The 27,838-nt window shown below is 36.3% G+C and overlaps 1 protein-coding gene across 1 annotated transcript in view; it reads left to right on the top strand.

Moving 5' to 3' along the window:
* The window catches only part of METTL25 (methyltransferase like 25), an 89,838-nt gene extending 74,828 nt beyond the window's left edge, over window positions 1-15,010 (top strand). Inside the window, exons 10-12 of the mRNA XM_006165268.3 lie at window positions 11,234-11,308; window positions 11,893-11,964; window positions 13,869-15,010. Coding sequence (XP_006165330.1) covers window positions 11,234-11,308; window positions 11,893-11,964; window positions 13,869-13,961 — 240 coding nt within the window. The 3' untranslated portion in view covers window positions 13,962-15,010. The remainder of the gene's footprint in view (window positions 1-11,233; window positions 11,309-11,892; window positions 11,965-13,868) is intronic.
* Window positions 15,011-27,838: the final 12,828 nt, after the last annotated feature.

Below are 27,838 nucleotides of genomic sequence, written 5' to 3'. Positions count from 1 at the left end.
TCCTGCTGTTATTTGCATCCACCATGATAGTATTAAATTCACAGGAGGATCATCAATAGATGTTAAAAGCATTTAATAAAAGATTTGGGGGAACTGGATATTTACAGTGTTTCAAAATATCTCTCGCAGATTATTAATTTCAAAAAGTAAATAAACCTGGTCAACACCTCCTAACCGAGTAATCAAAGTGAGTGCCACCAGTGATAGAACTGAATAACATCGCCTGCCTCTTAATGCAATGCACTCAGAGGGACACAGCATCACTTATGAAATACTTCTACTTAAAATTCATAACTTGAAAGTACTGGGGAGGAAGCACTGAGACGACTGGCCTTTTCAGAATATCTCAGTGTCATGAAAGACAAAGGCTAGGAAACCATTGCAGATTAAATGTGACTAAAGAGACATGACAACTAAATACAATGCCACATCCGGGATTGGATGTTCTTAAAAACTCTGCAGAGAACTTGGTTAGAAAAAAATGGTAAAATGTCAATATACACTTGAGGCAAAATAACCATGACCGCAGGTGACCTGATCATCTGCCCAAGCTGCTAGCTGTCAACCATTGAAAACCACATTTGGACACTTTCCCTCACCTACCAATCAAATTCACTTTTGCCCCATTTAAAATATTACCATTTATTCACACTTTGTAATTATAATTTCATGTCTTAGGAAAACGGTATTGCAAGCACACAGAACAGCTTATATTCAGGCCATCTTTTCTATTCTTTGTAGAAAGGCACTTCACATTAGAATTCATACCTTAATATGTTAGATTTTTTTATAGGAAAGTAACTGAATGATTTCATTTTAATTAGTTTCTTTGAAATATATCATATACTGGAACATTTCTTTGCTAATAGTTTACACATTGTCAATAGTTAAATAATAGTGAAACTCCTTATAAAGTAATGTTCTAGGCCAAGTTCCTCATGCTCATAGATATATGTAGTTTTATACAAAGTAATGATCATTTTTTAAAAAAGGAAGAGAAAGAAAAAGTTCAAAACAAAATTAATTAGAAGGTTATCCTGAAATTTCAGTGGGTGTTGGGAGAAAAAAAAAGTCACAGGAAGGTGATTTGGAAATCACTGTTCTGGGAACTTGGCAGTAAATTATTCTCCCTCTCAGATACTAATTAGTTCTTATCTACTATAGCAGAACCTAAAAGCTCTGAAGAACTAATTTCCTTGTAAGAGTGTCATTTTTCCAGCTGCTTACTTTGTATCTAGCAGAACACTTTGATGTTGTTTGTGACAGAATTCTAGGACTTTAACTGAGTACTTTGTTCTAGTGTTTAAACACCTTAAATACTGCCAACTTAGGAAACTTCTAGCTCTGCTTACAGGCATATGTGCAATTCATTTCATACAGTCAGGTAGGCACTGAATTTAGAAGTTCAAGGGAGCTTTAAAGAAAGTACTGCTTTGAAGTCATAAATTGCATGGCTTTTCCCAAGTGGAAATCCATATGTTACCAGTCCCAGAAGTCTCATCCTGGCCGTAGACAAGTCCAGTGGAATTTGTCCTGAGCACTGTACACACCCTTGTCTTTTCCTCTGCTACCTGGTATTATCACTGCCTTTCAACACAGTTTACTCTTCCGACTTTCAATGTCTAGTTTTCCTCTTTTGGGTTTTATTATTCTAGTTTCTTAGTGCTCACCAGCTAGAGATTATGCTGTCTATTATGACTTTTTGATTCTTACCAGAGTACTTATTTTGAATGATAAAGCCCCAGTCACTACTATCTTGCCTCTAAATCTTATTTCACATAAACTCTCATCTCTTTAGAATGTGACTGAATTTTCCAGCTACACTTGAATTACCCACAATATCTCATTAATGGCCCATGATGTTTTGGTCTTACCTCAACAACCAGGGAGAACTCACTCCTAAACCCCACAGCAGCCTCATACGTTCTGTTGCCCTATAAGTCAAGAATGAAAAAACACAATATAGAAAGATTGGAGAAGGTTGGCCAAGAATGACTCATTCTCTCTCTCTCTCTTTCTCCCTCTCTCTCTCTCTCTCTCTCTCTTAAATCTTTTCTTTTTCTCTCTTCTTCCCTGTTAACCCATCAGCAGTTCATTCTGTGCTGGTGGCAAAACTATTGTGTAGACTCACTGCCTCAATCAGCAGCATGTGGGAGAAATACAATAACTTGGTCCATACCCTAGATCTACTGAATCAGAATCTATTAGGTTGTTAGGAAAGTCATGACATATTTTTGTGTTTTTCTATGCAAAAATGTGTCCTAACTTTCCTGACAACCCAATATATCTTAACAAGATCCCAAGTTATTTGTGTGCACCCTAACACTTGAAAAGGACTGGTTATACTAAGTAGATCTCTTTTCATACACACCCAAGGAACTTATTTGTCGTGTTTGGCCTTCTCATTTAAGTCTTTATTAGAGACTCTGAAACCAACTTTCTTGCAGTTACTAACATGATAAGGATACGGAGTTCTCTGCCCTGAGAAAAACAAGCATTCTCTTTAACAAGAGAGGTAATCCTGGGTCCAAGTGCAGTGGGACAAGTGGTAAGGTGCTGCTGCACTGTGCTGGAGCCCTGTGGGAGGCCTCATATGGGCTCCCAGGTCAACCTGTGGGTTTACCTGTGAATCCTAGCTGGCTGAAAGACTGGAAGTAGGGGATCAGTGTGGTGAGACTCTGTCAAGAGTACCTGTCTCTCCTCTTCTTTTTTCTCTCCCTCTTAATAAATTAATATTTGAAAGGGAGGGAAGCTACATTATTTTATTTGTTAAAAGCCAAGTTTAGAAATTTGTTATTTGAAAGTGACCTTTTTTTCAATGACAGTGACATATGTACAGACTTATTCTATAGAGTCCTGCCTCTCACCTTTCGTCCTTCCCTATTCAGTATTAACATTTCTGTTTCATTCTCAGTAGTTTTCTAATTTGGATTATAGATTGTATGGTCTTTGTACATTTAAGGAACATGCTATCTACATATAATTTTAGATACATAAGCCTTGTTACTATTTCAGTTTATATCGTTAAAGAACTGTATACCTTTGTTTCCATCCCAATAACTACAGAGTTCATCATTATAGGAATGCATTATCAGAACTATGGTTAAATGGTTCTTAAACTTTAACAAGATTTAAGGAAGAAAGAGAATGTATTATGTGGTTATATGATTGCAAAAAAATATATAGCGATTTTCTCAAGAATTGGTGGGAGGTTGGGGTTAGCAGGTGGTATGGTGGTTAAGGTACTAAACTCCCACATGGCCAACCATGGTTAAAGTCCCAGACCTGGAGGCTTGAAAATTATGCCAGATATGTGTGTGTACATTCCCCAAATCTCAAGAGGACGGTGGAGGAGATGGGAGTGCAGCATGGCCATCCTTCCAAGGGGTGATTTCTCACTTTCTCTCTCTGTCTCTGTCTGTCTCTAGTGAAAGCATGCTTCCTATGGCAAAAGCCTAAAAGAAAAGAAAAAAAAAAATCAATGGGAAGTTATTCCAGGAATACATATTCAAGAAAGACTGGACTCTTTCACAAGAACTCAGAAAGGGATATGGTGTGATCTCAGAAAGCAGTTTAACTGTAAGCAGGATTCAAAATACCCATAACAGCTGAGTTATTGTTACCGTTTCACTCATTGTACGTCATTTTTCTCTCATGATTTTTGTTATTCATAGGTCATTTAGTGGTGACTATGCTTCTCACCTCCAACAAACATTTTATATCACTTTCGGTACCCTTCTTTCCTATCTTTCACCCCCAGGTTTTTTTTTGTTTGTTTGTTTTTTAAATCCACTTGATTCATTTGATCTTTTGCACACCTATTTGAGTAGCTTTTTTTTTTTCACCCCATTTTATCAGCAGGGCCACCACATAGGGTTATGAAGTTTTTGACCTGCATGGTGGCACCCGAAGACACCAGTAAGAGCTAAAACTCTAACCATGGTCTATTTAAGACAAGTGCCGTAACCCAGAACTGCATCTGCAAAAAAGAACATGTGGAGGATATTTTTGTTTTGTTTTTGTTAATACTCACAGACATACCATGTGGGTTCATGGCAGTCTTGTTCATAAGCCACCAACATCCTTAGTGCGATAAAGTGAGAAAACTAGGACAAGGACAGACATGCACCTTTGGGATGAACTATGCAAAATTGCAATCTTTGTCCATTTTCCCAGGCAATAGTTGGGCAGGGGCACATTTACATTGAGTTTACAATTTGTAGATATTCTGAGTCTACTTGTTTGTTAAAAAGATACTTTAAAAGACTATTTATGCCAGGGAGCATATGCATTTACTAGAAAAGAGAAGACATAAACTCGTGGACCTGCCATGATTCCCCTTCCTCCAATTTCTCTTCCTGCATACCTGTGCAGCAGGATTCTGGGCATGCACACATACACACCCAGTGTGTTCTTCAAGTTCCTGGTCTGGAATTCCAACTACAGGTGGCTGTGTGGGATCCAGCTCCCTTAACTGTGGAGCCATGAAACTGGTCCTAAGACATTATTAACAAGTTTTTTATGTTACCTTCTTATGATAACATGATCTCCCCCACAAAAAATATTTACCTTATTGCTTCTTTGTCTTAATTATCAGAAGGCTCAAAGTTAAATTTACGCTCAGTTCCAGCAACTGTTCTTAACTAAGTTATTTTGTTATCTTGTTCTTCTCCCTTAACATACTACATATATACTTGAGAACTTAAGTTTTTCTTTGATGGCCTTTCTATTGACATACTTTATGCATGATATTCGAAGCTACCGCCAATTCTTCTTGAAAATAGGCATTTTATTTAAGAAAATTCTTGTGGAACCAGCAGATGATGTAATGGCTATGTCACTGGACTCCCATGTAGTTGACCATGGTTCCAGTCCCAAACCTGGTGGCTTAAACTCACGCCAGATGCATGTGCGTGCATGCCCAAGATGCCGAGAGGAGAATGGAGGAGAAGGGATTGTGGCATGGCCATCCCCCCTGGGAGGTGATTTCTTGCTTTCTGTCTATCTGTCGCTCTCTTTCTGGCAAGCACCCTATAGCGCCCTATAGCAAAAACCTCACCAATGAAAAAAAAGAAGATTCTTGTAAATTTTGATTCTATAGATTTGGAACAATTAAGTTTAAAAAAAGTAAACAATAATTAATCATTATACTTTTTTCAAATTGCGATCAAAAACAATATGCCAGAATCATATGCAAAGCCTAATTAATCCTAATAACATTTGATGCTATGAGACAGAAGATAAACAAGTATTCCCATTAAGCAGTAAAATGCTTCACATAATATAAGTCTAATTCTATAGAAGAACAGTCACATTGTCTATAAAAGTTATCTTTATTCTCCCAGCTAACCACAGAGAACCATTAGTACACAAATGTCTCCCTGGCAACCAATAACTCCAGGGAGTGATAGAAGATTTTATCATTGAAGAATAGAAACAAATAAAGGAACAGCACACTATTATCTTTTATTTATGTTTTTAATTTAACAGAAATAAGAGCTGCTTTGTTTTCTAATTAATATTGCTATTAATATAGAAAAAGCATTCATTTCAACATCATTATTTCAGATTATTAGAATTACTGAAGTAGACAATTCACAAATGACTTAATTCAAATGAAAAAAAATATGTTGATTATATAATGTGTCATTCATTTTTTAGAATGAATATTAAGTTCAATACTTATTTTATGTGGAGATTTTGCTGTTCAAAAAATAGCAGTTTCAAATTTTATTTTCATTAGCTAGTGATTGAACATACACACAACAGAAAATGTAAGAAAAACTTTATACATTTACCTTACTTTTTAAGAAAATGTTTTTAAAAATTTATCCATGTTTTCTATAATGGAGAACCCACCCACACATTTGCATGACAGTTTTTGAAAGAGAGAGAGAGACACTCTTGATAGGCTTCCATCACACCACCATTCTCTTTCCCCAGTCCTCTTGCTCCCAGGATCTTGGACATAGGCATATATCCAGTGTGTGAAAAACTCTATATTATTGCCCATAAATTTCAGGTTTAGAAAAACTACTTACATAAATAATTACATAATTTCTAAAAATAATAAACATACTAAGTCACCTTTGCTCTGTGTACACCAGAAGATCACAGTGACACTAGTCTTCAATAACTGCATGGATAACTTCCTTTAGCAGTCTAAGACTAGATCGTAAAGGACCACTTCAGCCTTCTCCCAACTAGTTTTGTATTCTATTGCTCCTTTTGCAGTTTCAGCTGAGGGGTCTCAACTGCATATCTACCATAATTCTTGAGCCAGTTATGAGGTAGCCAAGGGTTTTTCAGCAACTTCAATCCCACCATCTAGTAGTGAGAACTAAATTAGTTTCTCATCTTCTGATCACATAGGAAGTGAGAAGAATCTCTGAAAACCTGAGTATCTTTCTTCTACTCATCTAGCCTACTCCACATGAAGTTGCATGATGGTCTGCCTTTGCTTATCTAGAATCTCTTATGTAGATCTATTTTTAAAAATTGAACAAATAACTAAAAGGAGAAGAAGAAACAAATCTCCCATGAAAATAATATGAAATAATTTATTTAGATATTCCACCCTTCAGAAAATGAAGCATAGTTTTATTCATAGGTTGTGCATACTACCTTTTTTCCAGGGTAGAGTTTGGAAAGTGGTGAGGATGAAGGAAATTTACAGTGAAGATACTTGACAAAACCATCTCACCCAGGTAGCCAATGTCAACATCAAGAGTGATAAATTGGGAACCAGCAGTTAGCGTAATGGCTATGTCGCTGGACTCCCACGTAGTCGACCGCGGTTCGTGTCCCGGACCCGGTGGCTTAAAACTCACGCCGGGCGCGTGTGCGTGCGTGCCCAAGATCCCGAGAGGAGAATGGAGGAGAAGGGATTGCAGCGTGACCATCCCCCCTGGGGGGTGATTTCTCGCTTTCTGTCTCTATGTCTCTCTCTGTCTGTCTGGCGAGCACACGCGCCCTACAGTGAAAATCTCTTCCCCCTCCCCCAAAAAAAAGAGTGATAAATTGTGTTCCTATTATAGACCCTTAATAAGGTGTGAGGGGAACCAGCAGATGGCATAATGGCTACGTCACTGGACTTTCACATAGGCAACTGAGGTTCAAGTCCCAGACCTGGTGGCTTAAACTCATGCTGGGCACGTGTGCATGTGTGTCCATGATCCTGAGAGGAGAATGGAGGAGAAGGGAATGCGGCGTGGCCATCCCCCCCAGGGGGTGATTTCTCACTCTCTGTCTCTCTGGCGAGTGCATGCGCCCTATAGCAAAAGCCTCTCCCAAAAAAATAGATGTGATGAACATGCCACTTTACTCCTGTGGTCTTCCTCTCTCAGTAATCATGATTTTTAAAAAATCTGACAAATCCCAGTGGAGGGACATTCTACAAAATACCTGACCAATATTTCTCTAAACTGTCAAAATCATCAAAGACAAGCCAATTCTGAGAAACTGCAAAAGCCAAGAGGACTAAATACAACATACAATGTAATGTCTTGATGGGATTAAAGAATTGAATAAAGGGGCCAACCCTATAGTGTGGTGGTAAAGTACTATGTCCAGGAAGTCAGATCCCACATGGCTTATGGCATCTTAATAAACATGTAGGGGCCAGTAGGTGGTGTGGTGATTAAGGCACAGGATCCGATGTGACTGACTCTGGAGTTTGAGTCCTAAACCCAGTGGCTTGGGAAGCACACTAGACATGTGCACGCATGCCCAAAACACCTAGAAGAGGATGGAGGAAAAGAGATTGCAGTATGGCAACCCCCCAGGGAGTGATTTCTCACTTTCCCTCTGTCTCTCTCCTGCAAGTGCTTGCACCCTATGGTAAAAATCTAAAGTTAAAAAATAAAATGTATGTTGCTTATGTGAGTGCCCAGAATCCTGAAGGGATAAAGGAAAGAGGATTATAGTGTGACCACACCCCATTGGTGATGCTCTTCCTTTCTTCCTCTCTTTCACTCTGGCAGGTGCACATGCCCTATAGCAGTGTTTTTAAGAAATGAACTGTCCAGGAGGTGGCATTGTCTTTAAGGCACTGGACTTCCACATGGCTGACCAGGGTTCGAGTTCCAGACCTGCTGGCTTGAAGAATCGCGAGCAGAGGGCATAATGGTTATGTCGCTGGACTTCCATGTAGCTGACCACCGTTTGAGTCCTGGACCTGGTGGCTTAAAACCACAGCAGGAGTGTGTGCATGTGTGCCCAAAACCCCGAGAGGAGAAGGGATTGTAGTGTGGTCATCCTTACTGGAGGGAGTAGGAGAGTAATTTCTTGCTTTCTTTCTCTCTGTGTCTCTCTGGCAAATGCACGTGCCCTATCGCAAAACTCTCTTTAAAAAAAAAAAAAGGAAAGAAATTCACATAGGGCGCGTGTGTGTGTGTGTGTATACTCAAAATCCCAGGAGAAAAGTGGAAGTGAAGAGATTGCAGCATGGCTATCCACCCTGAAGGGTGATTTCACAGTTTATCTCTTTTTTTCTGTCTCTCTGGAGTGCATATGCCCTATGACAAAAACCTTTAAAAAAAAAAAAAGAAAGAATGGAAAAGAACTGAAAGAACTGGTAAAGGACATTAGGTAAAAACAAAGGAAATTTGAATGTAGTATGGATTTTAGCTAATAATTATGTATCAATATCAGTACATTAATTATAAAAAATAAACCGTACTGTAAAATGATAATAAAGGCTAAATAGGTATGGAATATAAGGAAATTATCTGTACTGTCATTATAGTGTCTATAAATTTAAAACTTTTCTTTTTTTTAATTTTTTTTTTTTCTATAGGGTGCGTGCACTCACCAGGAAGACAGAGAGAGACAGAAAGCGAGAAATCACCCCCCCAGGGGGATGGCCACGCCGCAAGCCCTTCTCCTCCATTCTCCTCTTGGGATCTTGGACATACAGGCACACGCGTCCGGTGTGAGTTGAAGCCATCAGGTCTGGGACTCGAACTGCGGTCAAGTACTCTAACTGCTGGTCCCAATTTAAAACTTTTCTAAAATACAAAGTTTATTTTAATAAACCAATTTGAGGAAAGCTAATATTTATTGAACCTTTCTTTATGCAAGGCACAGTGCTAAAAAAACTTTATATTATCTCATTTAATACTAAGAATGGCCTTATATTAACATGAATAATGTCTTCATTTTATAGTAATATCTTAATTTTAATTCCTTCTTTATTGAGACATGGGTAAATGGATTTCTTTACTAATATAAGGAAAATAGGGAGAAAGGATTTTAATGCAGGCTAGAGTCCATTTCTTATTTGTTTTTCATATTTACATAACTTATTAACAGACACTGAGCACAAGAAGAATGCTTGTTTGGCATTTTTCCAAAACTAGCTGTCCTCAGCCAAATTATTAAAAAAAGGAACATCTGAAGAAGACTGAATAATTAAGATTTGAAATAAAGGCAGAAGAAATTCCAGGAATGGTAGATTTTTAGTGAAGAGTTTAAGGAAAGGTGCTCATATCCTAAACTTTGACTCTTGGAACTTTTGCATAGTATGAATCTGGTCAAGTATAGAAAACATACTGGGTAGTGAGATATGTATTGTCTAACACATAGACTGTATTAGAGGTAAAATGACTGTCAACAAGTTCCAAGGAAGGTTTGGGTAGAGGAGAGGTGAGGGAACTAAAGTGTGTGAGCATTATTGTTCATTTTCTGTGTCCCAGCTTCTGGTGAGGACTAGATGCCTCCTGGAACTTGACCCACAGCACAGTAAATTAGAGGCCTTCTACCTAAAAGCTTAACTCATACTAGTGATAGTTCCTTTTTCTCGCTGGTTTTAACTTTCAGTAATGCCACCTGTGAAATGAGACCATGAATGCAAAGACTAATAATTAGAATTAATGGGAGAATCCCTTCATTGTAAAATTTCTTCATAATCTCTGTAATCTAATCTGAATAGACTGATTTTTGAGAGTTTGAAAAAAGTGGATTAAAGCTTGGAATCATACAAGTACTGAATTCCTCGTTTAAAAATGAATGTACTTTTTATTCACTAAACTTTTAGTGTTTGAAAAAGGTCACTTTGTTTTTTGTGTGTGTTTTCCTCTCAGGTTTGTGTATGGTTTCACTGCTTGGCGTTCTACCTTGATTTATTTTTGCATACAGTGAGCCTATAATGTCCAACCTATTGGGTCATCTAGAAAGTCATGACACATTTTTGCACAGAAAGGAAGAAAAATGCCTCATTAGTTTTCTGACGACCTAATAAAATGTCCAGCTTTAGTTCACTTAAAGCAACAAACTTATTTTTTTTTAAATAGAGTAAAGAAGATTTTCTCACTTTTTCATTCAGAAGCAACAAATAGAATGATTAAAAAAAAGTTACAAACTCCTTTGACAAAATCAGATTTTAAAGTAAATAAAAGAATGAATGTAAAGAGAGATGCAGAAGAGGCCAAGAGGAAATATCCAGGGTTACAAATTTCAGACAAAACAAATAGAACACAAATCTCTAAAGTGGCCTCTCCTGAGAGGCAAACCAACAATCCCTGATTTGGAACAAAGGCAATTCACAGGCCAGTGGATATTCCTGGTTTTGCACAAAGGGAAAACAGAGAATATGGAAAACTCAAGGAATCACACTAAAAGCCATGTATGTAGGTGGGAGGGTGATAAAAAGTTCGGAGTTATCCAGTAATGGCTGATATCAGCCAGGTAGGGAGAAGACTAAAGGCTGTAATTCACACTACACATAGAATTTTGTGAGATGGGCATTTTTCCTGCCTTGAAGTACAGACATGAATCCAGTCAAATGCATTCTACTGCAAAAGTCTGCTTCAGAGGTATTTGTTTGTTCAAAGATGGGTAAAATTTTTTAAAGAGTAGGGGGTGTGTAATCTACTGAATCTATTAATTCACTTTGTTTTTTGTTTGGGGAATGTTTTTAGGTTTTTGCCATAGAGTTTGTGCACTCGCCCAAGAGAAACCAAGAGAGGAAGTGAGAAATCACCCCCCTTAACCACCATACCCCCTGCTGGCCCTGACATAAATTCTACACAAAGGAAGAGACCTTTTCTGAAAGGTCTCCATGAGAAATTAGATGAGAAAAGGCTTACTTGTCATTGTACTTTTTTAAGTTAAAAATTAAAATGTCATATTTGTTTACTTTTAGGTATGTTTGATTAAAAAATATTTTTTAATATTGTTAAATTAACTACTGTTGTTTTTCTTTTCCTTTCTTTTTTTCTTTTTTATCTTGAAGCTGCCAGAAAAAGTCATAATGGATTACTACGAAAAGTATAAGCCTAGAATGAATGAGCTGGAAGCTTTTAATATGGTAAATCACAGAATTAAATATATTAAATTTGATATGTTACTAGACTTGAATAGGGTCCTATTAAATTTTATTATGGGACCAACCAATCTATGTTGTTTTTCTTTCTTTTGTAGAAAAACTGTTTTGGATCATTTCCTATTTTGGAACTATATTAGGTGTCAGTAATGTAATAAAGAGAACACATGGTAGATTTCTCTTAAAGTTTATTATAAATGCACAGAAAGAAGTTTGAGAATCCTTTGAACACATATTGGTCTCAGAGCAGTTACTTCATAAGCATTCCTTTTAATGAATTTCATTCTTAGTACCCCTTTAAAAGCTTTCTATCACATATGATTGCTTGTTGGATTCTACCTCAAAGTCACTTAAAGGGTATTCTTTTTCTATTATTATTAAAGAAAACCTTTTGATCTCTGCAGTATTCGTTCTGTGAAGATATACAATGGGTTGGTTAAAGATGTGGCCTATAGAAACTTCTGTAGACATGTAGATATATTTTCTTAAACTTAAGTGTTAAAGAAATAAACCAGTTATTTTTTTAAGAAAAGAACCTATTACCCATCCTATTTTATTTTATTTTTTAGTTGAAAGTTGTCCTGGCTCCTTGTATAGAAACATTAATTCTTCTGGATCGACTTTGCTACCTGAAAGAGCAGGTAAATTATGTTATTTTAAAATGCATAGGAAAAATCTTTACTTAATATAGTATAGTATATCTGGGTTAAGATATTTTACATAAAAATAGTAAATAATATTTCTCACTGAGCTTTTATAGTTTAAATATTCATTTCATCTCTTTGTAAACATATAAACATATGTACAACAGATGTTTTCAGCAAGGCTGCTTAAATAAAGTTTACATTCTTTTAATTGTATGCTAATTACTATACATAGTGAGCACAAACAACTATATATGACATATTGTATAGTTAAAATTAATAAAGGCCAGACATAAATGTATTGAATATGCATTTTATTTTGGAAGTTTGCATTTTCATTCACTTTTGGATTTTTGCATACATGCATGTGTGGCAATATAGGCAGTATAGAAATTTCTTTCTGATCAATGAATATTATTACTTTGGGCTTTTTCACATTCTTATTTGTTTTATCTATGTTTAATGACAGAAATACTATCTTTGGGTTATCTTTAGGGAAAGTATTTCATGCAGACCTTTCCAACTGTGATTAAAACAAAGTTTTGTGAACTGTTTCATTAAACCCGTTCATGGGGTCAACCTAAAATTTCTACAGTAAATTTTTTATTCTAACAATTTTATTTTATCACCAAGAGCTTTACTTTTTCTTTTCAACAGCCTACTTGGAACAAATGGATTTTAATAAATGTTGCTTTATTCTAAATCATATTTTTATGAAAATTTTCAACAGCCTACTTGGAACAAATGGATTTCAATAATTGTTGCTTTGTTCTAATTCATACTTTTATGAAAGAAGACAATTTTTTAGATATTTAATATATTTTCTTAAACAGCCAACTATCTCCAAATCACTAGTAAGCTTTGGTTTCCAAGTTGGTAGTTAACAGATCAGTACCTTTTTTTAAAAATACTCAGTTCCATTTTCAAAACCATTTCCAGTGACCTAAATACAAGTTAGGCAAAATGTTATGCACAAGATTAATAAATTGTAGTGAAATCATAAAATTTATATAATACTTCTAATATTATTATAAATATATATTTATATTAGCATATTCAAAATACAGAAGAGAATATAAAAGAACATTGAAAATAACCACAATCCCATCTTTCAGCATTAACTATTAAGTTTGTGATTCATTTTCTAGTGATTCTTTCACATATATGTACATCTCTTGTATATGTATGTACACATTATTTACACTTTAAAATGAAATCAACGTTTGTGTGTGTGTGTGTGTGTGTGTGTGTGTGTCTGTAGTCCACTGTGTGTGTGTGTATGTATATATATATATATATATATATTGCACTTGTTTCATGTATTTAGGATTTTCTCATCTCATTAAATATCCTGCAAAATGTGAATAATGTTTTATTATAAAATAATTTATTTAACCAATACTCTGTTTTTATCAAGATCTTCCAGTTTTTCATGATCATAGAGAATATTAAGGTTGTAATTCACACTCTCTGTACTTTTATTTTTTTTTTAAGAGAGAGCTTTTGCTATAGGGCATGTGTGTTCGCCAGAGAGACAGAAAGTGAGAAATCAGCCCCTAGAGAGGTGGCCATGCCATGATCCCTTCTTCTGTATTCTCCTCTCAGGATTTTGGACATGCATGCACATGCTCCTGGTGTGAATTTAAAACCACTGGGTCCAAAACTCAAACTGCGGTTGGCCATGTGGGAGTCCAGTGATGTAATCATTACACCATCAGCTGGTCTCTCTCTCTGTACATTTTAAAATATTTCCTCGGCATAAATTTTTGAAGGTGAAAATCTAAGTGTTAATTTTATTGAAGAGTAATTTTTTCTCATATAAATTTTTACGTAGCTTTCATATTAAAGTATATCGTCTCTTCAACAATGGTTGTCTATCTAAATTACTTATCAATTTGCAGGAAGATCTTGCATGGTCTGCACTTGTGAAGTTGTTTGATCCTGTGAAATCTCCCAGATGTTATGCTGTTATCGCTCTGAAGAAGCAGCAATGATTTCAGTCGAAGCAGGTTATTAGATGTCTCTGTTTATGGGACCTATTGCTAATACTGCCTTTCTAAGCATTTATGTGCTGTTATGTAAATATTTAAAAATAATTGCTATATATTTTAAATAAACAATAAAATAATGGCTAACAACAGAAGGTCATAATCCATTTTTCCATTTCCATTGTCAAAGCATACATACATAAAATGAGAACCATGAAAATATTATAAAAGGGTTGATCTACATTCCTGAGTTAGTATGTCAATAGGACATTGTAATCTGAGTCTTAATTCCTTTTCAATGTTTGTAACCTTTAATATTTGCTACATATGACATTTTCACTTGGCTTCAAAACAGATGAAAGTTGCAGGTATAGGTACAGTCAGATTAGTTGTTGCTGCAGATCATGTGCATCTTCCTCCACATTTTAGAAGAATTTTTTGTTACCAAGTAGAAAAAATATACATTTAAAGGGAAGAAATACCCAGGAACTGGGCCAGATATAAAAAGTACCTAATATAAAGCACATTTTTTAGTATGTTTTAATCTATGTTACATGAGGTAAAAGTCTATGCCTTAAAGGAATATGCATTTTATAAATGAGATATTCACATTAAGGATTCTTGGGACTATTTATCTTACTAAAATAAAGTGATGGATTGTAACTTAATAGAACTACCATGCACTCTATAAAATGCCACATTGAGTAAATTAAGACTGAATGTAAAGAAGCAGTACCCTGTCCACTGCAGAACAATTTTCTTTGATTAGCAAAAAGTTTGAGGTTTCTAATGCATGGAGAAAAGATGGACAATTGGAATAAAGCTTTCTTAATACTCAGGTAAATAGACTCTAAAACTCTCCAAAGCAGGACCAGCCCTGTAGTGCAGCAGTTAAAAGCTGTGCATAGAAAGCTGGACCCCATGCACACACATCTTGAAGGGATGGAGAAATGGAAAAAGAATGTGGGAAGATCACGCTCTGTTACAGGGGTGCTTTCTTTCTCTCTTCGTCTCTGTCTTTTGCTCTCTGGTAAAAATACTTGTCTCTGGCAATAAAGTTTACACACAGTAAAGGTTTTGTTTTTGTTTTTGTTTTTCTTTATTTTTCCAAAGCAAAAAAGCTTTCTTAAATTTTGGAGTGTTGGGACCAGCAGTTAGCATAATGGCTATGTCGCTGGACTCCCATGTAGTCAACCGCGGTTCAAGTCCTGGACCTGGTAGCTTAAACTCATGGTGAATGTGTGTGCGTGTAGGCCTAAGATCCCGAGAAAAGAATGGAGAAGAAGGGATTGCAGTGTGGCCATTCCCCAAGGGGGTGATTTCTTACTTTCTATCTCTCTGTCTCTCTCTGCTCTCTCTGTCTTTCTGGTGAGTGCACGCGCCCTATAGCAAAAACCTTTCAAAAAAAAAAAATGTTGGAGTCTCCATTGAAAAAGAAGACTAATTGTTTTGCTTTGCCTTCTAATACTAAGTTTGTAACCAATATATACTGGAATAATCAGGTGCTTTGTATGACTAGTAAAATACTGGGAAAACAGCCATTTATAACCTTTTTATTCTACAAAATGTCAAATATATCTAGATATGGAGACTAGTATATAAGGAATCCTTGTGTATGAATCATAAACATCAATAATTATCAACATTTTACCAATCTTGTTTCATCTATACACACATTAACATGCATGTGTACACAGTCACGCCCACCCCTGCTGGAGATTTTAAAGCAAATCTCAGGCACTTTGTTATTTATCATAAACACTTTAGAGTATGTTTCTAAGAATAAAATACTTTTTCTATAATATCATCTGTAGTTGTCCTCATTTACATATCTGCGATTGGATCAAAAAGTTTTTTTATGTATGTTTCTTCAGTTCACAGTCCAAACAGAATTAACACGTTTGCATACATTTGGCTGATACATCTCAGACTGTTTTTAATATGTAACAGCCTCTTCTTTTTTTTTTTTTTTTTGGAGAGGTTTTCGCTATAGGGCACGTGCGCTCGCCAGACAGACAGAAACAGAGAGACAGAAAGCGAGAAATCACCCCCCAAGGGGGATGGTCACACCGCAATCCCTTCTCCATTCTCCTCTCGGGATCTTGGGCACGCACGCACATGCCCCCGGCGTGAGTTTTAAGCCACCGGGTCTGGGACGCAAACCATGGTCAACTACATGGGAGTCCAGCGACATAGCCATTATGCTAACTGCTGGTTCCCAACAGCCTCTTTTTTTTTTTTTTTGGAGAGGTTTTCGCTATAGGGCACGTGCGCTCGCCAGACAGACAGAAACAGAGAGACAGAAAGCGAGAAATCACCCCCCAAGGGGGATGGTCACACCGCAATCCCTTCTCCATTCTCCTCTCGGGATCTTGGGCACGCACGCACATGCCCCCGGCGTGAGTTTTAAGCCACCGGGTCTGGGACGCAAACCATGGTCAACTACATGGGAGTCCAGCGACATAGCCATTATGCTAACTGCTGGTTCCCAACAGCCTCTTTTTTTATGGATTTTAAAAAAATAAGTCATCTATAGAATTTTCTAATTCTGAATTTATCAAAATATAGAGTCTTTTTCTTTTTTTGCTAGAGCATACATGTACTTGCCATACAGATAAATTGGTATAGGACAAAGCATCCCCCATGAGAAATAGTCTCACTGCAATCTCTTTTTCTCTATCTCTCGCTCCCTTCAAGATTTTGGGCGCGCACACACACAGACACACACACCATGTTTCCCAAGCTCCCAGGACTGCAAACTTCATGGTCAGTCATTTGGGATCTCTACCTTAACCATGCTGTAGAATCAGTAACATATTTATTCATCCCAGTATTTTCTGTAAACAGTTAGATGTAGAAACTTGGTTAGATTCAGGTTTTGGTCTTTTGGTAAAATACCTCACTGTATTTTGTATTTTCTATTGCATTTCATCAGGAGATGCATCATGTTTGGCTGTCCCACATTAAGTGATACTAAGATTGATCAGCAGCTTCAGTTGTTGTGAGATTAATTTAGCCAGTGTAAAGTTCCCATCAACCTTCTTCATGGTTTCAGCACCCCCAGTGGTAGTGATGGAAAACAAAAAGAAAGGGAAAAACATTATTTGGTATGAAGAGGTGAATTACAGTTGTTCCATCATCCAGGAAACTTTATAATTACTTCCCTATGTTTTAAATGATTATCAGAAATTATATTTATCGATGAATATCCTTCATTTTTATGAAATAGTTAAATGTATCACTCAAAGCATCTAATCAATATGAGATAATCTGTATGATTATAGATGATCCTTAACATCTGAGAGCTTCATTTATAAAATAGGGTTGACACATGTAGGCATTCAATGTTTACCAAATTAATATTAAATCAACCCTACTTTACAAAGTTTATTTTTTATAGGATTATTCATCTATTCATAAGAATGAAGCTCTCATGACCCAGACACCTCCCCAAATGCCCCACCCTCGCCCAAGATATTTGGCGGAAGAAATCTCTTTGCGACAAAGCATTCAAGATACTGTGTAATTTCTCTTAGCTGCTTATGGAAAGTGCAAGAAGAGACTATTGATTTAAAGATGAAATAATATAATCAAAAGAGAAACAAAATGTACAGATTTGGAAAAATTTCAATCTAGCCATGTAAAGAATTTAAAAGCACATTTAGGTGAGAAAACAAAGAGTATTGCCAGATTACCATTTTATAAGGATATTACTATAGATAGAAGGAAGTCAGGAGCTATTCATCAAAAAAATAAGAGAATGACCCCAAAGGCATTTCAGAAATCTTTGATGCTGCCACTCCCATCATAGGTCCAAAATGCTAGGGTCTTCAGGGCAGAAATATGTAAAGGGACAGACCTGGAGTGCCCGTGGTACCTTGGGACTCACTGCACAGGGCGATCTTATGTCTCTTCTGCTCACATTTTGATGCAGCACTCCTCTGTTGTCCCAGCAGTGACTCAGGGGAACCCAAATGAAGTTCAGATCTCCACTCTAGAGAGTGCAAGTGGCGAGCCATGGCAGCATTCTGCTGATTCTGCAGGTACAAAGTGCACAAGCTGTGGAGGTATGGCTGCCTCCACCTAGATTTGAAAAAAGACATCAGAGTTTCAAGTCTGGGAAGAAACTTGCTAAAGGGCCATAGCTGCCAAAGAGCCTCCACTAGGACAAGGCCCAACAGAACTGTGGAATCAGAGGAATTAGCCACTAACAAAATGCTTGATGGAGTCAGAGGAGTGGGTCACTTTCTAGACTTCAGAACCGTGGAGCCACCAGAATGCAGCGCCAACTTGACACGGCTATAGGCATGCAGTTGCAGTGCATGAGAGCTTCAATACAGGCTGTGACCATCAAAGCTGTTGACGGGAATGTGTATGGTGGTCTCAACTGGGCTGGACTGAGGTGTATATCATGCTGGGTAAAAACTCTTCACAATCTAAATTATGTATAGTGATTTTATGTGAATAATAAAAAAAGTTTAATTTTAAAAAACTGTTACATACTCTCCTAAAGATAAAAAATAAATAAAAATCAAACTTCTGGATTTGTAGCAGAAAAAGAAATAGCAGTGACCTGATTTTCTATATCCTACACAACCATCTCCTCTCTACCCCACAGCCTATAAATGAATATAAAACCGATGAAAAACTACCTAGAACCTGCAAGAAGCACAAACGTCACTATACATAACTCTCACCTTCCACGTAACTAAGAAACCAAATGCTATCATCTTCAAACGACCTGTAATTCCTCGGAGCCCCCACTGCCTACCCAAGATTTCATCAAAAAGGAATAGAACAAAGAGATGCACGTGGCCAAGCACAGGCAATGTCACTCTCCTAAAGAGAAAGTCTAACATCAAGTGCCAAAATATAGATGTTTCCCAGAACTGGTGACAGAGAAGATGCTTGAGAATGTGCAGGATCGAAAGTCGCAATCCAGCGCTTCATTTAGGGAGAGTCAGAGAAGAGGAAATTGCACTTGAACTGGAGACATAAAGGAAAAGGGAAAATGAGGAATATCCTCCCGCCACCACCAGCTGTTGTCTGCTAAGAAAACTATTCAGTAAAAAAGGCAGAACTGAACAAAAAAACAGAATACTGAACTACATGTAAAATAAATGGAAATAGGAAAAACAGACGTGATCTATATAAAAGTAATGTAAAAATTTTAGAAAAAGTAAATTCTACCACTTCTCTTAATTGGGATCGGCAGATGGCATAATGTTTGGATCACTGAACATGACCAACTACGGTTCAACCTGGACCCAGCGGCTCAAAACTAACACTACACACTTGTGAGCAAGGATTGTGGCATGGCTGTCCCCAATGGCATGGCCACCCCTATGGGGGGGAGGTGATTTCTCTCTCTCTCTCTCTGTGTGTCTCTCCAGTGAACTCATGCACCTTATAGGAAAAACCTCTCTAAAAAAATAGTAATAACTGCCTCCAATTAAACACACATGCACACTGAATAAAACTGTAACATAATAATAAATAAATAAATAAATAAATAAATAAATAAATAAATAACAAAGTTGTGGGGACAGAACTGCCTGAGGCTTTGGAGGTCCAATCTCCCACCCCATTGTGTTTAGGCAGCAGGATGTGGAGTCAAAGATTACTCTCCAGCCTTAAGACAGAATGTTTTTTGTCCTGTGTTGTTTCAGGGTATTTGTGGCATGTTACTTATTTTCCTATGTATTTTTTTTTTTTGAGAGATTTTCACTGTAGGGCGCGTGCGCTCCAATCTCCCACCCCATTGTGTTTAGGCAGCAGGATGTGGAGTCAAAGATTACTCTCCAGCCTTAAGACAGAATATTTTTTGTCCTGTGTTGTTTCAGGGTATTTGTGGCATGTTACTTATTTTCCTATGTATTTTTTTGAATGAGAATATTTGTCCTATGTCTCAACATGGTATTTTGAAAATACAAGCTCGTTTGATTTCAAAGTTTCATAGCTGGAGAGAAATTTGATCCTAGAATGAGTTAAAACTTTGGGGGCTATTGGGATATAATTATTCTGTATGTGAGAAGAACATGAAAATCAGGGTGCCAGTAGCAGAATTCTATGGTTTGAATATTTTTGTCTTCTCTAAATTTTATATGTTGGAAACTTAATCCCCAATACAACAGTGTTAGCAGGTAGTCCTTTGGGAGGTATTCAGATCATGAATAGATTGATACTGCTATGAAGAGGCACTTGTAGGAGTGGGTTTTTCTCTCTCTTGCCCTTCCACTATGTGAGGATGCAGTAAGAAGGTCAACACCAGATGCCAGCCCCATTGATCTTGGACTTCACAGCCTCTGGAATGGCGAGAGAATAAATATATGTTTCTTATAAATAACTCATTCTCAGATATTGTTGTAACAACATGAAAAAGACTAAGACCATTGTTAGGATTGAATTAATTATTTTATTAAGCTCCCCCCAAAAAAATCTCCAAAAAATCTACTAATAATATTAAACTAAGTTTATTAGAACTCACCTCAATAACAAAAGACACGGCCTTGACAATCCTAAGAGTGTTTCTGAAGAGGGAAGAAATGGAAAGATGTTTACACAATTTGTGGTCTTGACTTAAAGGTAAAATATAGACTGAGATTTGAAAAAGTCCATGACAAAATAGTCTAGGATTAGTATATATAGCCATGCAAGGGTCTTGAAACAAGTCTTAATAAATAAACGGTTGCTCAGTGAGGAAATTGTTTGCTAAGGGAGAAGATTGTTAGTCTAAGATAAATTAGTAAATGAAAATTTCCTAAAAGAAATAAGCTATTTATTAAGGTTTATAACCTTGTCTTTCCTAGGCAAAGTTTTCCTATAACAAGCAAATATGTTGATAGAAGTGGTTTTGGTTCTTAAACCCAATAGCTCTGTCATGTCGATGTGGATGACTGCAATTCTCAATGTAAATGCTTAATTCCTGGCATAGAATACTTAGTATAAAAATAACAGTTGTGTCTGTTAAATGTCCTAGAGGGACAGAAATTGGGAACTTAATCATATTTAAAACATCGATTTTATAGGGAAAAAAATGAGTTTTAAATTCTAATCAAACAACTTACAAAAGAATTTTTAGTCTCTCCATTCAAAATCTGGGAAACTGTCCACATTCGAAAATAGAATTCAGCCCAACCGTGATAAGGTACACTGGTGGACATACTTACTCAGCAGACTGAGGCCACATGAGAGGGCCAGATTCGATTTCCAGCCCACCATTAAAAGCCAGGTGTGATGGTACATGCCCATAATCCCCACTTTTCAGGAGGCTGAGGAAGGAGGATCAGGTGCTTCCGGCTCCTCTCGGCAGCAGCAACATAGTGCAACCCTGTCTGAAGGAGCTGGACATACTGGCACATTCCTGTATTCCCGGGCACTCACAGGCCAAGGCCTGAAGACCATGACATTACAAGACCATGTAGTTAAAAAAGGGGTGGGGGAGATTTGATTATTGAATGAAAGTATTACCTTATACGTAGTAGTTAAGTTTTACAATGTAAAAATGCTGAAAACCAGAAGATTAATATTGGGTCCTCGGAAAAGTCATGACACATTTTTCTAGTTAAAGAAAAACACAGAGGTGAGTAACACATCCAGAAACTCATTCTTAAATAACTAACATGGATATAACTCTGGCAGACTAGTAACGTCTTAAAAAATAAAACAAATAACTAATATAAAAAATGGAAAAGTTAATATTGCTATAGATCCTACAGAAATTAGAAAAGTAATAGGATATTATGAACAATTTTACGCCAATGTATTTGACAATGTGTATGAAATGGAACCATTTCTCAAAGAAATACAATATGCCAAGCTGTGTCAAGAAGAAAAATCAAGAATAATCATACTACTCTTTAATGAATCTGCTATTAATGCTTTATTAATTCTCCACATGGCAATGAAAGTACTTTGTAGCTACTGCATATAGTTTACTCAATCACTGTTGGCTACTCTGTGACTAAGACTATACTATATGCGAAAGGTTGGAGAGAAAGATTTTGAAACTATGATAGTTTCTAATCTTCTAACCTTTATAATCTAGTCATTGAAACACATGTGGTAAGTACATTGGAAGAGTTAAGATTTAGATAGTGACTTCTGGGAAAAGAAAAAGTTGCCACATAAACACGAAAATCCTGTATCATTAACTGTATCCAAGATATGTTTACTTGTTTTGTTTTCCCCCTTAATTATAATTTCTTTTTGGTTGTTTTTAAATGGATTCAGTAAAATGACTTGTTTCCATGGAGAAAGACTGGTTAAAAAATAATCTGCTGTATAAAAAATGTGCTCCGGTTAACCTATGACCAAAGGAACTCTAATCCCCCTAACCTCCCAGATGACTTGAACTTGGCCAGTGATGTTACTGTCTGCGTGTATGGGAATTTATTAGTTGATGTATTTATCTCAATGGATTGCCTCATTAAGTTTGCAGACGATCTGTCAATGGAAGACCTTTTCTTATAACTGTACTGTTTTTATTAGAATTTTCCAATGCACAATCCAGCATAAGAGAGTTAACACATTTCAGCATAGAACAAAGTAGCATGTATTTAAATCTCCTGGGAGGAAACGCCTTTAACTTGGACTAAGACAGTTATGATTGAACATGCTGAATATTAGAAAAATAGAGAAAGTATGCAAATTCCAGCCTAAAATTCACCATGTCGCTTTCCATTTGGTCAACGTGGGATTTTGTGTGCCTCAGCTAATCATGTTAAACTAAATGCACATGTATTCTGAGTTAGCCGTCCTCTCAGGAAAGAAGCTACGGTTTAATACTCCTGCTACTCTTAAGAAAAAGACTTGATCAGAATAGTGTTTTTCTTTCAAGCAAAGTATACCCAAATAATATGCTTCAAGGAAAAGATAAAAACAATTCCAGATACCATTTGATAATAACAACAGACAGTTCTGTTCTGGTGGCTTCAGAATATTTCTAATTTTAAGAGATGATATAATTTTACATTGGTAAACCTCTGTGAATAAAGGCAATAAAAGACAGATTTTAAATTATAAAGAAAAGTAATACTGCTCTGCCTGCGCTTAAACTAACTCAAAAGGACAGAATTAAAAATAAAATTAAAGGCAAAAAGGGGTCACTGATAATTTGTAAAATGTTGAACATTTCTCTGTATGAACAAACTGTCTTTCAGGAGTCTACATTTACATTCACTTTAGCCATTTGTTCTAAGTTTAAGAAGTTTAGGTAAGCCATTCCTTAACAGCAGGTACTGAAGAATGGTTTTAAATTATTTTTGCGTGTCAACATTTAGATCGTAAAAACTGAAAACTTTTGCAAGATAAATGAATTTTGGATAACAACTGCTGTTTATCTTGTAGAAAACAGATTTGAAATTCTTTTAAAATATGCTTTATATTTTTAGGTCTCTAGCACAGTTTGTTTGTTTGCTTTTTAAGAGGTTTTTGCCTAGGGCACGTGTACTCACCAGACAGAGAGAGAGAGACAGAGACAGTGAGAGGAAAAGTGAGAAATCACCTCACAGGGCAGTTGGAAATGCTACAATCCCTTCTCCTCCATTCCCTTCCTGGGATCTTGGGCACACACTCACATATGCCCAGTGATTTTCAAGCCACCAGGTGCAGGTCTCTAACTGCAGTTGGCCATGCCCAAGTCCAGCGATATAACTGCTACACCATCTGCTGGCCCACACGGTTTTAATATCCACTTTCATTAGTGAGATTTTTGGTAATATGTTTTGATTCTAATATATTTATTCTAAATACCTGAAGAAAGAATTTCATTGAAGTCATTGCCATTCATAATGTAACTCCTACCTATAAGATTACAAAAAAAGGATAAATCTACCAAATCTCCTTATGCTTCTTTTAATATGAGAATTAAAACTCATTCTTATGGAGCTTTTTTTAGTTATAGTTGTCTACTTGAGTTAGATAATATACGTATTTAACATATGCCCTCATTTTTAGATCCTAACCACTCTACAAGAGGCAAATGCATAAGAAGGATATAGAAAGGCTAATCTCCACAAGGTTTCATTCAACAGGTTATGTGTGTTTCTGATCAAATGAGACGTTCAAATCCAGCAAAACATCCCTATGAGGAGTACTGTGCTGGGTGCTTTCATACTTACCTCAGTCCTCAGAACAACAAACTAATATTATGCATTTGAATATGGATTATTAATTTTAAATATAGTAGTATACTCCCAAGGAGGAAACAGTACTACTTTAGTGCAGGGATCCCCAAACTCCAGGCCAGGGACCAGTGCCTGTCTGTGGCCCATTGGTGGGGACCTCAGATTGGTGCTGGGTTAGTAGTGGATGAGTGAGCAAGGTTTCATCTATGTTTGCAGTTACTCCCCATCACTAGCATTGCCTCCTGGCTTCACTTCCTGATGGAACAGCAGAGGTATTTGATTCTCAAAGGAGCTGACCTGATTGTTGTGTGATTGCTTCATTGTGCATTGCAATGTGGTAGTGTTAGAAATGGAGTCCATGGTGGTGGATGTGGTGTGCTTGGGTTATCCCTGGACCAACACCCTCACCTGCCCCACTATTACCACTCCCTGCTCCATGGGAGAAATATCTTCTAAGAGGCTAGTCCCTATCCAGAGAAGGTTGGGAACTAGAGCTTTAGAGTATCTCATTAATTCCTCATTCACTTTAGGGATTTGTTTTACTGGAAGCATGATTTGAATGCCTAATATCTACAGGTAGAATCCTCTTGTGTTCTTCCCTTTTGTCTCCATGGCATCCAAACATTGGTAGGTAAAAGAATTAAGATATAGAAATATATTCAAAGAAAACATTCAAAAACACATAAGTGTACTTTCCAAAGAAATGTATTCAAGGAAATGCATGTAAGAAATCTTTCAGCTCACCGTTCACAGGTTTAGGAAAACAGATTCAATGATAATTCCATTGATGGTCCAAATAATATATTTTGTTTTAACTGTCGAATACATTGAGTAATGTATTTCATACTTAGCTTTTATTATTTCATAAGTATATGATAAGTTAAAATCAGAACTTTGCAACATTAAGTTTAAAGTTTCAACCTAAGGTCACTGTTGAAAAATGTAAACACTAATGATAGAGTTAATTGCAACTTACTTAGGAAAATTGATAGAAACTAAGAAGCTTCCTGTCCAAGATATTAACTGTAACTTTAACTTCTAAGTACACCTTAAGATAATTACTAAAAATAAATCTAAAAGTAATTGCTAATTATTAAATACTAAATACTTCAGCACTTTATAGAAATCTATAAATATAATTGGAAAATCCAAAGCAAAGTTTCCAAAACAGTTAGCTGAACAGACACATAATAATGTCAAGGCAATAACATTCCAAAACCCTGATGGGCATATGTCAATGCCTGACTTAGGGCATATTTCTTGGTTGTTAACACTGACTATTCTGGTTACTCAAGAGTGACAAATATTGTTAGAAACTGTTCCAAAATACAATAATACTTTTTTTTTTACATTGGAATCAAGTCTATGACATGCTCCCTTGTCTCAAGGTTAGTCCCTGGTCACAAAAATAATATGAGGATCAAAGGTTAAGCAGGTAACTCCCTACATCACTTCTTTTCCTCAACCAAAGTAAGTTTAGAGTCTTAGCACTTAAAAATGTAGTACAGAGACGAACAGAATCATTATCACCTGGGAACTTGTTAAAATTGCAGACTCTCAGTCCCTACACTAGTCTTATTAAATCAAAATGGGCCTTTTGAAAAGATCCTCTAGTTTTTAATATTTGAGAAGCACAGCCTGGAGAAAGTGGCTCCTCTAAGATAGTTGTGTGCCCAAGTTCAGAGGGCCTGTCAAGCTCCATAGGATTGCTGCATTCCAGAGATGGGGCTCATGTAAATCCTGAGGGCACTCACTCAGCTTTGTGCTAAATGGACTCACCTCTTGGTTCATGTTTAAGATGCCTATACCTAAGGTTAGACCCCCTCTCCAGTCACCATTAGGGACCAAATATGAAAGTGACTGGAATTTCCCAAATATCTTTTACCTGCTGCTGACATTCTCTTGCAGGCATTACTCCAAAAATTGGTTAAATTTTGATCTTGAAGTATATTTTTGCAACCACTTCTCATAATTGACTATCATTATATCTTTTCATTATAATGTAAAATATTTAATTTGAAAATAAAACTTAAGAATATGAAGGATGGCATGACATATAGCTACCATAAAACTTCAACCTATAAAAAATTATATGTCACACCTTGGAAAACACAACTTTTCAAACTCCTTTGGTGTACTCTGCACACAATGTGCTATGTTTTCTTATTTATCTCTAATTGTGAATATCTTTTCATCCATGGAAGAGTTTTATGTTAGTACAGGTCGCAATCACCTGGCTTGGAATTTGCAGTTAAGAAAATCCTACAGTGAATTTTTTTTAGGCAAACAATCAGGTTCTTGGGTTAAAGCTCAGATTACTACAATACGCAAGCTATCATGTTAACAAATATGTGGAACATGACCAAGAAAATGAACTCTCAAATAATATGGTCATGCAATTTAAAACTTTATGTTCCTCTTTTGTTAGAAAAATTAAAGTATGTATATATTTAAATTATGTACTAATATTCTCATCACTGAGTAAATATTTCCATTTGGTCCAAATGCATACAATGTTTATATTTTCCTTAAAAGTGAACATACTCTTTTATATTTGTATCTTTTTTTTTTTCCAGAAGGTGCAGATGCCCACCAGAGAGAAACAGAGAAAGAGAGAGGAAAAATGAGAAAGCAAGCAGCTCCTGGAGGGATGGCCTTGCGGACATGCTGCAAGCCATGCTGTAATCCCTTCTCCTCCATTTCTCCTTTTGGGATTGTGGGGACTCATGCACATGTGGCCAGCATGCTTTTCAAACTCTCAGATCTAGGACTTGGACCACGTGATCAGCTATGTGGGATCCAGCCGCCTTACCCAGCATGCCACAGTCTGTCCTACATTTGTTTTATTTACTTAACATTGTTTAATGAACATTTTCCCATGATTTTACACTGTGTTTGTGATGGTCATTTTTAACTCTTCCACAAAAAGTCTATCCTACACTTCATTTACCCATTATTTTATTACTAGACCTCTAAGATTGTTTCAAACTTCTAACTAGTATATCTAAGACTGCTGTGAATGCCTTTGAGCATAATGCATTATTTCTTTTCTCCAATTATTTTTTTCTTCTGAGAATATAATCCCAGAAGAAGGATTAGTAGTTAAAGGCATTGTATACATTATTATGTAAGAGGTCTGTTTTCCTCATACCCCTTTGAAACTGCTAGGTTTTCCCATTTTTAAACAAATATATGAAACATTGAATTTAGATACTTTCCTCGTAAAACCTGCCAACTTGGGAAACCATTTGTGTGGTTAAACACAGAATCCATAGACAGCTTTATGACAATGAGCTGCAAACCTTCAATATTTTCCTGTCTAGATACTTGTACATGAGATACCAGGAAACAGAGGCAACCAACCTATTTGGAAAGAAATCAGTTTACATAACAGAATTCTACATAAATATACTGATGGACAATTCAAATATATCTCCCAAAAATGCACAAATGACCGGTCAACCAATATGGATATGTATACATATAATTTTCTATGTGCCTCATATAATTAAAAATAACCTGTAATTTAATCTACGTTGTAAACTGTTTTTTTTTTGCTTCAATGAAATCACTTCTAATCTAGTAAATATAAAAAAAAAATGATGAAGTTAGGAACACTTACAGAGCCCAATTTAAACAGATGTCATAACAAAAAATTTTATCACACTTACCTATATTAGTTAATAGTTCCATGTCAAAATGGTCAGCTTAATAGCAGTATAAGATGGGACCACTTCAGCTATAGATTTCATGGAA

The sequence above is a fragment of the Tupaia chinensis genome, unplaced genomic scaffold (assembly GCF_000334495.1).
Source record: "Tupaia chinensis unplaced genomic scaffold, TupChi_1.0 Scaffold143850_1, whole genome shotgun sequence".
In the NCBI taxonomy this organism is placed as follows: Eukaryota; Metazoa; Chordata; class Mammalia; order Scandentia; family Tupaiidae; genus Tupaia; species Tupaia belangeri.
This window is presented reverse-complemented; position numbering and strand designations above follow the sequence as displayed.